Below are 14,120 nucleotides of genomic sequence, written 5' to 3' on the forward strand. Positions count from 1 at the left end.
TTGTTACACGGGCGACACTCAACTTGTGAACCAGATGATGTCAGAAACCTAGACACTCTCCATAACTGTTTAGCTGCTATAAAGGACTGAATTTCACCAAACTTTATTCAAAATTGACAAAACCGAGCATCTCATCATTGGCCCTTAAAATGTTACTAAGGGCATTTTCCAGTATATTGGCCCACTTGCCTCCTATGTCAAACCATACTAGAAATCTTGGTGTATACAGTATTTGACCCTCATTTGAAATTCAAAAACCATGTCAACAAACTGGTTCAATCATCTTTTTTTTTTCAATTCAGAAACTTTGCAAAAACCACACCATTAGGCTACTATCGACTTCTGACTTTGAACGCGTCATTCATAGCTCCATTTTATTCCGTCTTAACATCAACAATGCCCTTTTCACTTGCCTTAGAAGTCAAACTGCCCTGGCACATCTACAGCGTTTACAGAATGCAGCAGCTAGGCTTTTACCGTAGATCACACATCACTCCTAGTTCATCACATTTCCGAGCTACTAAACCCTTACACCACCGAACCAAAAACTGTTGGCTGTACCATAGTGCCAAACAGATTATTTTGCTCTCCTAGCACTCAGACAGTGAAACATACTTCCTCCTCCCATTACATCAGCTGAGTCTGTTGACTGTCTGAAAACATTTAAAATCCTACTTCTTTAGGTTAGCTTTACAATAACTCTATTAATTTAGGCTAAACATTCATTTTCACATTTTTCAGGGGTGTCTGGTTGCTGAAAGCTTTCTCTGGTCGTGTTGCATTTGTATGTGGGCGTATATGTATGACCTAAAGGTTTTTCTTTTGTATGAACCTTACAATTTTATGTATATGCTTCTTATTATGTACAACACTTAATCTGTGTTAAAAAAAAAAGGCTTACTTACCTGCAATAATATTTTTTTCTATATATTTTTGCGCCATACAGAAATCAGAATTTTATGGTTATTATACTGAATTCCCAAGCTCTGTTTTAAAATACTACACATGGTACCTTTAATGCAAAGTATTGTTCATAACACCTGTGTGTCCTAACAGGCTCTGTCCAGAGGGTTTTATATGTGTCAAAGCCGGCCGTAATCCAAACTATGGCTACACCAGCTTCGACACCTTCAGCTGGGCATTCCTCTCCTTGTTCCGACTCATGACCCAGGACTACTGGGAAAACCTCTACCAGCAGGTTGGCAGAGCGTGGTTAACACATCACATCTCAAAATATGCCTGCTTGTTGTAGTGTTAAAAATGCAAAACAAGAAAAACCTGAAATGAAAGCAGCTCGGTTCATAATAAAAGTAAATATTTAAGCAAACATATCGAGTTAATTCAAAAGGGACTGCCATTCTGCAAATATAGACTAGGCCTGTTATGTAAGTTTTTTGTGTTTTGTCTTCTGTTTTGTCTTCTGTTTTGTACTGCGGCAGCACCATTTAGCAACTTGACATTTGAAAAGTCATTAAACAATGGGATGACACTAGCTGTTAAATATTGTGCTATTTATTTCAACAACAAACAAAAGAAAAGGCAAAAATCCATCCCAGGCACCCTTCTTTTACTCTCACACATAGGTTGATTTTCTAATAAATTCCTAACAACAACTTTTTCTCTTCTCGGTCTTGGATCCATCAGACATTACGCGCGGCGGGAAAACCTTACATGGTCTTCTTCGTGCTGGTGATCTTCCTGGGCTCCTTTTACCTGGTCAACCTGATCTTGGCCGTGGTGGCCATGGCTTATGACGAGCAGAACCAGGCGACCATCGAGGAGGCTCAGCAGAAGGAGGAGGAGTTCCAGGCCATGCTGGAGCAGCTCAAGAGACAGCAGGAGGAGGCACAGGTAGGATATTCATCTTTGTCTTCTCAAATTCATGTTAGAATAGAGCTACAGGCTACCAGTCTGTCTAATGAAATATGTTCATTTCATCTCAGAAGTTTTATTTGAAAATAAATTGGGAGAAAAAAAGGTTAATTGAGCTGTGATGGAAAGAAAGAAAGTGATGTTTTAAATTTGTAAAGGGACATTTTAGGATCTTTGAATTTCTTGTTGAGCACGTAGGAAAGCCAGAGTATTTATTAACAGAGATGAGTGGCTGGGAGAATGTATGTAACTGAGGATATTGATATAATTCTTGGGCTTAAAGTCTTTAGCAAGCTGCCAAAAGCAGCATAGCCCCAGGGGACTGAGGGAGTCACTGTCCTGGATGACTAACACCCCTCTGCTGCTCCCTCTGGGCTTAAGGAGTCCTTGGTCGACCTACAGTTCAATCAGGAAAGACAAATGACTGAAGTAGAGATTCACGTAACAAACGATAAGTAATAATTAAGTCTTGGCAGAAAGTCTTTGGGACTTACTCTACAGGAAGATTTTATGTAGGCTAATTGATGGTAAGGGTAAGATGAATCCGCCAACAGAGTCCAGACACTGGATGTGGTGGTTGCTGATGGCTCTGCTGAGGCTAGTAGGCTGATGACGTTGATTAAATGATGTGGCTGATGAGGCTGATGAGGCTGATGAGGCTGATGAATCTGCAAAGACTGGGTGGTAATGGACTATGTACTAAAAGCAGAGAGAGAATCATATTTGAAAAGACAGCGGCATGATGGTAAGCTAACAATGTGGGTGTGTCGCTGTGGTATTGGATAGATGTGACCAGCTGATGAGACAGCTGATATCTTCCTGACTTCTGTTAGAGCTTCATACAGAAGTGAAATGCTAGATAATGGAAATGTACTTATTGTAGCTCTGCCTGTTCTTTCAATAATCTGAAGGTCATCTGTATGAGAGGCCCATTATGAAAGGAGAACCTACCTTGTGTTCCTGGGCAGCCAACTAGTTATTTTGAAGCTTGTGACGACAAAGCCAGACCTATTTTTGTTCTGCCACACGTGTAACACACAGCTGCATGTAACAAGATAATGTTCACCATCTCAGACTGCATCTGGGAAATTTACAGCAGGATTTTCGAAATTTATACTTACCAGTGTATATGTATGTAAATATAAATAGGAGATTAAATCAGTCCCATAAGGCATTTAATGTCACAGATTGGGAATATACAGCAATGATTCCCAACCAGGGCTACTTGCATCCCAGGGGGTACATTAAAACATTGTGGAGTAGTTATTAAAATAATTTATATTGTGATTTGTTTTAAAATATATCCATATACGTATGTTAAAGATCAAACCAAACATCCAAGTAGGAAACTGGTGTGATGCTGATTTAGCAAATTTAACAATAACCAGCGACAATAAGCTGACAGTACACATTTCTCACCAACCTGAGTACTCTAAGTAGCAACACCAATACAGCCACATGTGGCCTTTGAAAATGTATAAAAACTAATTCAAAAGCAAGCAGAGATGTCAAAATAGATAACAAAAATTATGGATAAACAGATGAATTTCCAAAATATAGTGGATAAACAGAAGAGCTAAAAGGGTCTATATAATTTTTGAAGTATTTAATTTAAAAGGGACCATGTACAGTTAACACATAAATGTCACAATTTGATGCACCATAAGAGATTATAGCTTTAAGCTAATTCGCATCTTTAGTGCCTTGGCAGGTCAAACCAAAGAGACAGTACAATAACATAATAAGAAGTTACAAGCAATATAAAGGTACTCAAAATAGCACATTACAAATGTGTGCAAATAAAAGCAAATCCTGCATACCATAAGATAAAATTCAAGGTCAAAGGTTTAAAGAGGTCATATTATGCTTTTTGGATTTTATCCTTTACTATGTTATATACCTTTTTTGCGCATGTTTGCAAAGAGGAAAAGCCCACCCTGAAGAGAGTTACCATCTCCCACAGAAAACACTGCTCCTAACCTGCCTGAAAACAGCTTAATTGTAGTCCAGGCTTTACTTCCGTGATCTATCTCAATTTTTAACACGAGTCACAATGCTCGCCTAGCGGCTACTAGGCACACCCTCAAACCAAAATAACTTTAGATACCCTCCTGGCACTGAATGGACATGAAGTGTTAATGTGATGTAGAAACTTCCGCCACTCCAAGTGGTAGCTCACGTTATGTGTGATGCCACATTACCAGATGAGCTAACCACCTTTTATGCTCGCTTTGATCTCCTCAACTAAGCTGTAAAGTCTACTCCACCTCCAGAGGACCGGCCACCGTCAGTATCCAGAGCAGAAGAGTCCTGCTGAGAGTGAATATAAGTAAAGCTGCTGGGCCTGATGACATTCATGGCCGTGTACTAAAAAAATGTGCCAATCAGCTAGTTGATGTTATTACTGATATTTTTAACATGGGCTCAGGAGAGGGCCCCCACCTGCTTACAGACAGCCACCATCACCCCTGTACCTAGAAGTCTGCAGTGTCTAGTCTAGACGACTACCGCCCTGTGGCTCTCACCCCTTTCTGATGAAGTGCTTTGACAAACCGGTTCTGCAGCACATAAAGAACAACATCCAAATTACCCTGCCCCCTCACCAGTTTGCTTTCAGAATAAACTCCACTGCCCCCCACTTAGTCTTCACACACCTTGAGAAAAACAACAGCTACATCACAATGCTGTTTGTTGATTTCAGCTCAGCATTCAACACAATCTCCCCCATAAAACTGATCGGCAAACTTAGCATGCTGGACTTGAGTACCACACTTTGTAACTGGATATTGGACTTCATAACAAACAGACCCCAGGCACTTCGCATTGGTGGTCCCACCTCCTCCACTCTAGTCAACACCAGAGCCCTCCAGGGCTGTGTGCTCAGCCCACTCCTGTTCACGCTGTACTCCCACGACTGCATCCCCCGACATGGAGAGAACTCTGTTGTGAAGTTTGTGAATGACACCGCCATCAGGCTTCATGTCGGGAGGAAATCAACAATCTTGGAGGGTGGTGCACAGAGAACAACCTACTCCTCAACGTCAGCAAAACCAGCTGGTCATTGATTTTAGGAAAAAAGAGGGAAAGACACACACTCCAGTCTACGTCAGTGGGGATGAGGTGGAGCAGGTGAACAGTTTTCGATTCCTTGAAACTGTGGCTGTGAGACTTGTTACTTACCACCCATCTATTGTATATATTTTTGGAGAACGTTTGTTTTTGTGAGAAGCATAAAGGGAACTACAACGCTTCAACCCTTGTGTTGTAAAATAATAATCTCCCTTGTACCTTGTACCAAACAGACCAAAACTCTGACAATTTAAGTGTATCAGAAAATGACTGTAACAATTTTCACTTATATCCAGTGTTAGTTAAAATCCAATTGAAAAAAGAATACATGTGGAACATAAAGGGTAGGTTTAATGAAGGGGGACTTGAGCTCATCTGATCATGGGATACGTGACCCACAAGAGATTGGTAACATACAGAATGTGTGTTTAATAGTACATCATCCAAAAGCTTTCTTTCCCTTTCACTCTCTCTGCATTTCATTTTGTACAATTCCACCTGGTATCCTCTTTATCTCATCCTCATACGTGGAAGGTCTATGCTTCTATATTGTTTCCACCTCTGCTAGCTTCAGTGGCTATTCTGTAAAGCTCAATACTGTCTTATCAGGCTTGTGCACATTCAGATTGTTGTTATTAGTTGTGCTGTAGTTGCCATGACAGACCCGTGTAGTACAACCTCAATAGTGCTATACGTTTTGTGGGACACAAGCATTTCTCACCATTAGAACAAGGATAAATGATAAAAGGGGTAGTGTACAAATCCAAAAGTGGTGTATTATATTCTTAGATTATTTATTGATATTTGATCTCATATTTTTGGCAATGCTTTAACTTAACGGAAAATCTTTTCCTTCTAAAGCACCAATTTTTTCCCATTAAAATTCCCCAACCTAGCTTTCCAAAAGCATTTTGTGATGACGACACATTTCTGTGAAAAAAGCCTAATTTGATTCTGTATGTCTGTCCGTGCATGTGCTAGTAAATCATGTTCCTTAAGGTAAGATGCAAGGAATTCTGTGCTTCTGATGTTGTATACAGTGATTTGATCAATGTTGCCTGGCTTCAAAGAGTAGAATTTCCTACTTGTTTTGTAAAAAAGCAAAAAGGCCATAACCTAATCCAGCATCCACACAATTTTCCTCTTACTCAATAAGTATTATAAATACAAGAATACAGAAATGTTTTGGTTTGCATAAAAACAGGCTTCCATTTTTAGAAGGTGTCTGAGGCTTATTTGGCTCTTCATGGTTCTGCTCTCAGCTGCCAGGCTCTCTCCGCCGCTCCAGTCTGTGAGAGCCTTTGAGACAGGCACTGGGTCGCCATGACAACTGTATTTGTGTGCTGTGATTGGCCGGCAGGTTGCCGCGGCAGCAGCCACGGAGAGCGGAGAGTACAGCGGGAGAGGGGGGCTCACCACTGAGTCCTCCTCAGGGACGTCTAAGCTCAGCTCGAAAAGTGCCAAGGAGCGACGCAACAGGCGGAAGAAGAGGAAGCAGAGGGAGGAAGAGGAGGAGAGGGGGGCCCATGACAAGTTCCACAAGTCTGAGTCCGAGGACAGCATCAAGAGATCCAGCTTCCGTTTCTCCATTGATGCCAACAGACTGTCTTATGAGAAGAGATGCTCCTCACCCAATCAGGTAAACACTTCCTGACAAATAAGATTTGTCAGTGATTAATACCTGATAAATGGAGCTTTTCAGGGGCTCAAATTAGACTGGCATTGGCCATTAACAAAATGTCCCTTCATACCAGTGATAATTAAAGCCACAGATATGCAAAACCAGGGTTGAAATTTAATTGCACCTGTTACAGTAGTTGCCCTATTACAGTACATATTAATTAAAATTTTGTAAATTACATGGAAAGGTTCAGCATTTTAGGAAACACGTTAAATTGTTTCCGTGCTGAGAGCTGAATGAGAAGATGGATACCACTTTCATAATTGTGCTGGACCCAGCAGCTCAGCTTAGCATAAAGGTTTTTGTACAGATTGAACAAACAAAAGAATACTGAGTTCATTAGTCAGCTGTAGAGGTGCTGGAAGGCAGAATTTGATGCCTTCAGACTGATCCAGGCTAGCTGTTTCCAGCTTGCTTCCAGTCAATTCCTTTAAAAACGCAGGGTACATTCACCCTTATCCTTACCCCCATTCACCCAAGTACATGTATAAATGCATGCATAGACCCTACGCAGGAGTATAAATGGGCCTTTACATGTTGAGTATTATTCGCTACTGGCGAACAGTCTTCCCCAAGTATGCCAGGGCTCTACCTCCCTCTAGCCTACTCTCTAACCCCATTTTTCCCCTCTTTCTCTTTCTGCCTCTCCCTCTCTCTTTCTCAGTCTCTCCTCAGTATTCGTGGATCCATCTTCTCACCTCGGAGGAACAGCCGTGCCAGCCTGTTCAGCTTCCGCGGCCGGGCTCGTGACATGGGCTCCGAGAATGATTTCGCTGATGACGAGCACAGCACCTTTGAGGAAAGTGACAGCCGCCGGGGCTCCCTGTTCTTGCCGCGCCGCATCGAGCGCCGTTGCAGCACCGTCAGCCAGACCAGCCTCGGGGCGCCACGGGTCATACTGCCCGCCAACGGCAAGATGCACTGCGCAGTAGACTGCAATGGTGTGGTGTCACTGGTCGGTGGAACTTCTGTAACAACCTCCCCTGTAGGTCTCCTGCTGCCTGAGGTGACTTAACTGTTTGTTTTAATGCTTTAATTACCTACAGACTTGCTTAACGTTTATACCCATCGCTTTGTTCTTATGTTTTTGATACACGTTTTTGACAAGTTAGAGTTATTTGGGTATGTAGTCCATCATCAAGCGGTTAAGAGGAAATCCATTTTTCCCAGGTGGGAAGAAGTGTGAGCTGAGGTTCTCTTCCCCACGCCTAGTGGTTCCTACTGGGGACATAAATTGTCTGAAAATATGTAAAACAGCTCACAAGTTCACTTGTTTATTAGCTGTTGGATGGACTGCAATGAAAATTTGACATTCATGGTCTCCAGGGGATGAATCCTGATGACTTTGGTGATCCCCTGACTGTCTATGAAGTTGAATCTTTTGTTTTAGAGGGAAATATCTTGACAACTATTGGATGGTTTGCAATGGAATTTGGTACAGACATTCACTTCATTTTTCATGTGGTAAAGGTCAACATTTTAATTTGTCTAATACTTTGGTTTATGAGCAAATACCTTCAAAACTAATGTAATTCCCATTCTCATCACCTGAGGCTGAGACTCCTGACAATGGAGCTCTCTGGCACCGAGAAATAAGATATATCAGGCTTATGCATATGCACGCACACACACTACTTGTTAGTAGGATACATTAATTGTTGATTTGGCTCCGCACATGAGATTAAGTGGCCATAAGAAAAATCTTGAATATCACCAGACTGATCATTTAAAGGCCCTGCACAACCTCACAGGTTGAAGTTGGTTGGAGTTATGCTGGAATCACGTCAACAAAATTAATAAACCAAACAAGAATGATAAAGGTCTAACCTTTCCCACCCTAAAAGGTGCAACACTAACTTACACTAATTAGAGGGTCAGACGGATGTCAATGAAGTACAGTCTGTGCATGATCACGCAGAGCTCAGACCAGGTCTAATCAGGTGAAAAGTGAAAACACCTGAATCATGTGTGTGTAGGGTCTTTAAAATACAAGTTATGAAATAACCACACACTAAACCAGGAGGGCATAGACTAAGACAAGATGATATTAAAATGATAAAACACGTGTGATGTTTGTTCATATGATAACCTGTCCTGTTCTGCGAAATATTGCCTAAAAATCTTGCCATTAATCTGTTTATCTGGCATTTTTTGTTTTCCAGGGGACAACAACAGATACTGATCTTAAGAAACGGCGGTCAGGTTTTCACCAGCCATCTGTGGATTATTTAGCTGAACCAGGAGGCAGGCAGAGAGCCATGAGTGTGGCCAGCATCCTCACCAACACCATGGAAGGTAAGGATCCGGCCATATATTATTATTTTATACTACTAATACTATTATTTTATTATCTTTCTGTCTTACCTCCATGCCACTATAGCATATACAGTATAAAGATATTATCTGTATTTCAGTATGATGAAATGTGATCATGTCTCCTTTCCCAGAGCTTGAAGAGTCACGACAGAAATGCCCCCCCTGCTGGTACAGATTTGCCAACACTGCTCTGATATGGGATTGTTGCCCTGCATGGCTGAAAATCAAGGCAGTTGTCAGCACAGTGGTCATGGACCCATTTGTGGATCTGGCCATCACAATTTGCATTGTCCTCAACACCCTTTTTATGGCCATGGAGCATTATCCCATGACTACAGAATTTGATAACGTCCTCTCTGTTGGAAACCTGGCAAGTATCGTCTGATATGCTTACATACGCCGACTGGACAAAACTAGAAAAAAACATAAATACTTAGAATGAAGCAGATTTAGGTGTTAAACTAGAATGTTTCCCCTTTTGTCGTTAGGTGTTCACAGGCATCTTTACAGCAGAGATGTGCTTCAAGATCATCGCCCTGGATCCCTATTACTACTTCCAGGAGGGTTGGAACATCTTTGACGGCATCATTGTTAGTCTGAGTCTGATGGAGCTTGGCTTGGCCAACGTAGAAGGCCTGTCTGTTCTCAGGTCCTTTAGATTGGTAAGAGCACTGGCTGAATTATTGTAGAGGATCATCTGCTATTTAGATGAGAAAGGTTAAGGCTTAGGATGCACCTGTACTTCTAGGGTCAGTCATGTTATTAATGATGCAATGAGATCTTTTGTGCAGTACATGAGAGGTCCCACTGAGAGTTGTTTTGGCCTTTGGGGCACAGTGTGTTTTTGCTGTTCCCCTGATTAGCTTTCTGTGACTGTTGCTGTGCTGCTAGACTCTCTGAGGCGTTTTTGTTTGACATTTTGGATAATGCGCTTATTGACATTTTGGTGAGAGTTAGATAAGATTGATAGCACTGTCACATCTTTCCATTTAAAAAATAGAGCTAGCAGACTGTTAGCTTAGGTTAGCTTGAAATATCAAAGCTAACCACTCCAAAGTGCACCTCTCATGCTCACAAATTTTACCTTGTTTCTTTAGTCTATACACAAATGAAAAAATACAACAACGTGTGATGTTATGGGGATTTATGTATTGTAGAGCTTGCCTTGTGAGCTTGCCAGACAACCAGAAAATGAGATGTAATCTATTAATTAATGATTTTTGTTAGGCAGATTTTTTTTACCATTGGATAGAGCTAGCTGTTGTCTCCCTGCTTCCAGTCTTTATTCTAAACTAAGCCAGCCTTCTCCTGCTCTAGCTGCATATTTAGCATACATGTATGGAAGTGGTACTGATCTTCTAATCTAACTCTTGATTTCCTTTTGAACAGCTGAGGGTTTTCAAACTGGCTAAGTCATGGCCCACTTTGAACATGCTGATCAAGATCATTGGTAACTCCGTGGGTGCTCTAGGGAACTTGACTCTGGTGCTGGCCATCATCGTCTTCATCTTTGCCGTGGTGGGCATGCAGCTGTTTGGCAAGAGCTACAAGGAGTGCGTGTGTAAGATTTCTGATGACTGCCAGCTGCCCCGCTGGCACATGCACGATTTCTTCCACTCCTTCCTCATTGTGTTTCGGGTGCTGTGTGGAGAATGGATAGAGACCATGTGGGACTGCATGGAGGTGGCTGGACAGACCATGTGCCTGATCGTCTTCATGATGGTCATGGTCATTGGAAACCTTGTGGTATGACGTTTTTCCTTTTTATTAGATTAAGATTAAGATTATACTGTAGTTTGCTAGAATTTTATTTTTTTTAAATATTTTGTTGGTTGGAGCAGACGCTTTGTTTACAAGTAATAATGGTGAAGTGGAATTCACTTTTCCTACCTAATGTCCACTTCTTCCTAGGTTCTCAACCTGTTCCTGGCTCTCCTCCTGAGCTCATTCAGCGCTGACAACCTTGCGGCAACCGACGACGACAGTGAGATGAACAACTTGCAGATTGCTGTGGGCCGGATCCAGCGGGGCATCGCATTTGTCAAAGCTACAGTGCGGCAGTTCTTCCAGAGCCTCTGCTTTGGAGGGAGTGGTAAGGGCTCTGGACTGGCTGAAGAGAGCAAACCTCTGGATGAACTGCATAGCAATGGCAAGGGCAACTGCATCTCCAACCACACTTCAGTGGAGATAACCAAAGACCCCAGTGGGGTGTACATGAAGGAGGGCAATGGACGGCCAGGAGGAGGGCTGGTGGTCGGGGTTGGTGGGAACACCACAGAGAAGTACCCAATGGAGGAATGCGACTACATGTCATTTATTCATAACCCCAGCCTGACAGTCACGGTGCCCATCGCTGTGGGCGAGTCAGACTTTGAGAACCTAAACACAGAAGATTTCAGCAGTGACTCGTCAGATGTGGAGGGCAGCAAAGAGGTACGATGAAAGACTTTGATTGACATCTCTGTCAGGTTGAAGGAAATCTCTTGCGTCATACAGCTTTTGTATTTGAGTAGCTCCTTTATATTTGTAACACCCAACACAAATCAATCAGTGTATGAATATGTCAAGATTTGCATAGAGAGCCTTTTCAGAAAATTTCCCAACAGTCAAGCAGTTTGAAAATAACACACCTGCTGACTCATTTGTACATGCATCATGCTGTGCTACTGAGTGAATCTTCTGGAGTTTTTATTCAGCTCTAAAGCCCTTGGCAGCAGAACAAAGAGCCATGACAAAAAATGACTCAAATTTGCCTTTGACCTATGAAGCAGGTTCATGATGCGCTCATTAGAGTGTACATGTGAGTGTGTTTGTGTACAGTGCTACATGGGTGACTTGCCAGCAATTGAAGTTCACTATTACACACACACCTGCTAAAGAGACAGCTTAATACATCATTCCATGCTTCAGGGGAAGCAACATAGATGTGTGCATGTGTTAAGATGAAATTAATTAAGCAGCAAAATGTTTTGTCCAAATTTAAAGAGGTGAACTAAGCCTGGTTCATATGTTGCTGCTAAATAGTGTACCGAAACAGATTATCAGTGTATGTTAAAATCTAAATCTAATATTCTACAATTTTAACCACCATTGGCACATTTTTTGCATTGAAGTCCTACTTTTCTTTGTAATTCATTGACTATTCCAAGAGAGCAAATGCTAGGTTTGCTGTTAAGTGTTGCCAGGCTGACAGAGCATTGGGACTGTGCTCCCTGGTGATGTCAACCTGCCACTGTGGGTGTGGTGCCAATTCCCTGTGAGTCAAAACAACCCAGGAGACTATTTCTAGCTATGGCACCACATGCTCCATATATGGATGAGGCAATGCTCTCTCTTGTCACTGCTGATCTTAATACCTTGTAGCCAGCGGTTGGTGAATTGTGATAACGCAGGAACAGTTAAAATATATTCGGACATTTCATACCCACTGTGCATAGAGTTTGATAAAAAGCGTCCTTGCCCATTTAAAAACATCATTGCCAGTATAAAAACAGCATCCCACTCTTTTGCATTGCATTTGTTAAGGAATATGCTTTCATGGAAATCTAAATTGTTGTTCGCAGTGGCTAACGTGTGCTTTGCGTCTGACCAAATGCTAGCTGAATGCTAGCTTTTGGTGTGTTTGACTTACTTTGTTTAACCCCCCGTTTGTTATTGCAGCTGTGTCACAGAAGCTCTCAAGGTTTTCAGTGAGAGAAGAATTGTAAGACCACTTTATTGTACCATAGCACTAACCATGAGGACTGCCTACCATTTACAGACAAACAGCATATTTTTTCTCATACTTTCAATGGATTGCCCATTTTGTTCTTTGCCTGGTCTGCCCTCCGTCCCCAACCCCACCCTCTTTGCTTTATACCCCCCCCTCTTCCCCATACAGCAGCACTCTCAATGCTGTAATCTTTTCCCTTAACCCCCTCCCCCCCTTTCATAATTTATCTCCAAGCATCAGGCTGTATTGCAGTTACAAACCATTAGGAATGAGCACCACCACCTTTTTCCATTGATAGACCAACTCATCTAACATGATCTTTGCTTTCGATTTCATTGCTTGGTTTTGACTTGGTTTCTGGACTTGATTGGCATCCAACACTCCGAGCTTGGGATTGAAGGAAGAGAGGAGGTGGAGGAGAATGAGGAAAAAAAGAGAGATGGAATGAATTTTGCTGTAGTTTGACAAAATTCATTTGTCTGGTTCATAACCCATGTATACACATGAAATACTTGTACGTACTTTTTTTCTGTGATACTCAGATAATAGTGGAATGATGAAAGATTCTTTACAGAATTCTTTCCAAGGAGATCATTTTCAAACACAATCAAATAAACGCTGATTTTTGCAGGGTGGCAAAACAGATAACACACGGCAGTTAATTAAATCAGAGATTCTTCATTTTCCATCCTCCTTAAATATAAAATTTAAGAAACCCTATTCCAGACTACATTGAATCCAGATTCAGATGTGGTACATATACACAACCACTATGAATTAGTCGTTCTGTTCTATGTACTTCTACGCCCGTGTTATCTACTTTAGTTCCACTGCAACTATCTCGTCACCCAACTTATTCAAATATAGTAAAACTTGCCAGCAAAATTTGCCAATAAAAGCATTTTAGGTTAAGAGTAAAAGCCTCATATCACCCACGTCCAGAAGAGGTAAAATGGGTCTCTTGCTGAAGGAGAGAAAGAGAAACTGGAGGGAAACACCCCTTCAGGAAACTATGCACTTGTGAGCAGCATGCTTCCATCATTCCCATGCCGTATTAGCTGGGTCCCACGGCAATCAGAGCTGCTGCACTGTCTAGGATGACATGTTCCTATACTTCACACGCTAGACAGATTAGACATGAGGCCATATAACACCATGTTTGCCCAAAGAAAAACAGACAGGAAGCCTCACAACACCACTATATGCAAATGATGTTGTAATGTGCATTACAGCAAAAACAAAGATCACTGCATTTTAGGGTTCCAGAAGAGTGTTGCCAGGAAGAGTTAGCCAGGAAGACAGAGTAAAATAACCTTGACAACAGCAGCAACACGTCTTACATGTGTTTTGCATATTTCTGAGAAGGAGGAAAATCGTTGAGTACCACACCTTAGTCCTGTATGTTTTCTGGGTATGCATGGGTGCTAATTCAATACGCTTTACAAATGGGGGGGGGGGGGGGGGGGGGGG

General features: G+C 41.9%; 1 protein-coding gene across 1 annotated transcript in view; it reads left to right on the top strand.

Moving 5' to 3' along the window:
- The window catches only part of scn1lab (sodium channel, voltage-gated, type I like, alpha b), a 41,794-nt gene that overhangs the window by 14,468 nt on the left and 13,206 nt on the right, over positions 1 to 14,120 (top strand). The window contains exons 9-17 of the mRNA XM_046053806.1: positions 1,057 to 1,198; positions 1,645 to 1,851; positions 6,302 to 6,580; positions 7,287 to 7,628; positions 8,785 to 8,917; positions 9,070 to 9,308; positions 9,427 to 9,600; positions 10,328 to 10,684; positions 10,850 to 11,371. Of these exons, the coding sequence (XP_045909762.1) occupies positions 1,057 to 1,198; positions 1,645 to 1,851; positions 6,302 to 6,580; positions 7,287 to 7,628; positions 8,785 to 8,917; positions 9,070 to 9,308; positions 9,427 to 9,600; positions 10,328 to 10,684; positions 10,850 to 11,371 (2,395 nt within the window). The remainder of the gene's footprint in view (positions 1 to 1,056; positions 1,199 to 1,644; positions 1,852 to 6,301; positions 6,581 to 7,286; positions 7,629 to 8,784; positions 8,918 to 9,069; positions 9,309 to 9,426; positions 9,601 to 10,327; positions 10,685 to 10,849; positions 11,372 to 14,120) is intronic.

Source organism: Micropterus dolomieu, linkage group LG01 (genome assembly GCF_021292245.1).
Source record: "Micropterus dolomieu isolate WLL.071019.BEF.003 ecotype Adirondacks linkage group LG01, ASM2129224v1, whole genome shotgun sequence".
In the NCBI taxonomy this organism is placed as follows: Eukaryota; Metazoa; Chordata; class Actinopteri; order Centrarchiformes; family Centrarchidae; genus Micropterus; species Micropterus dolomieu.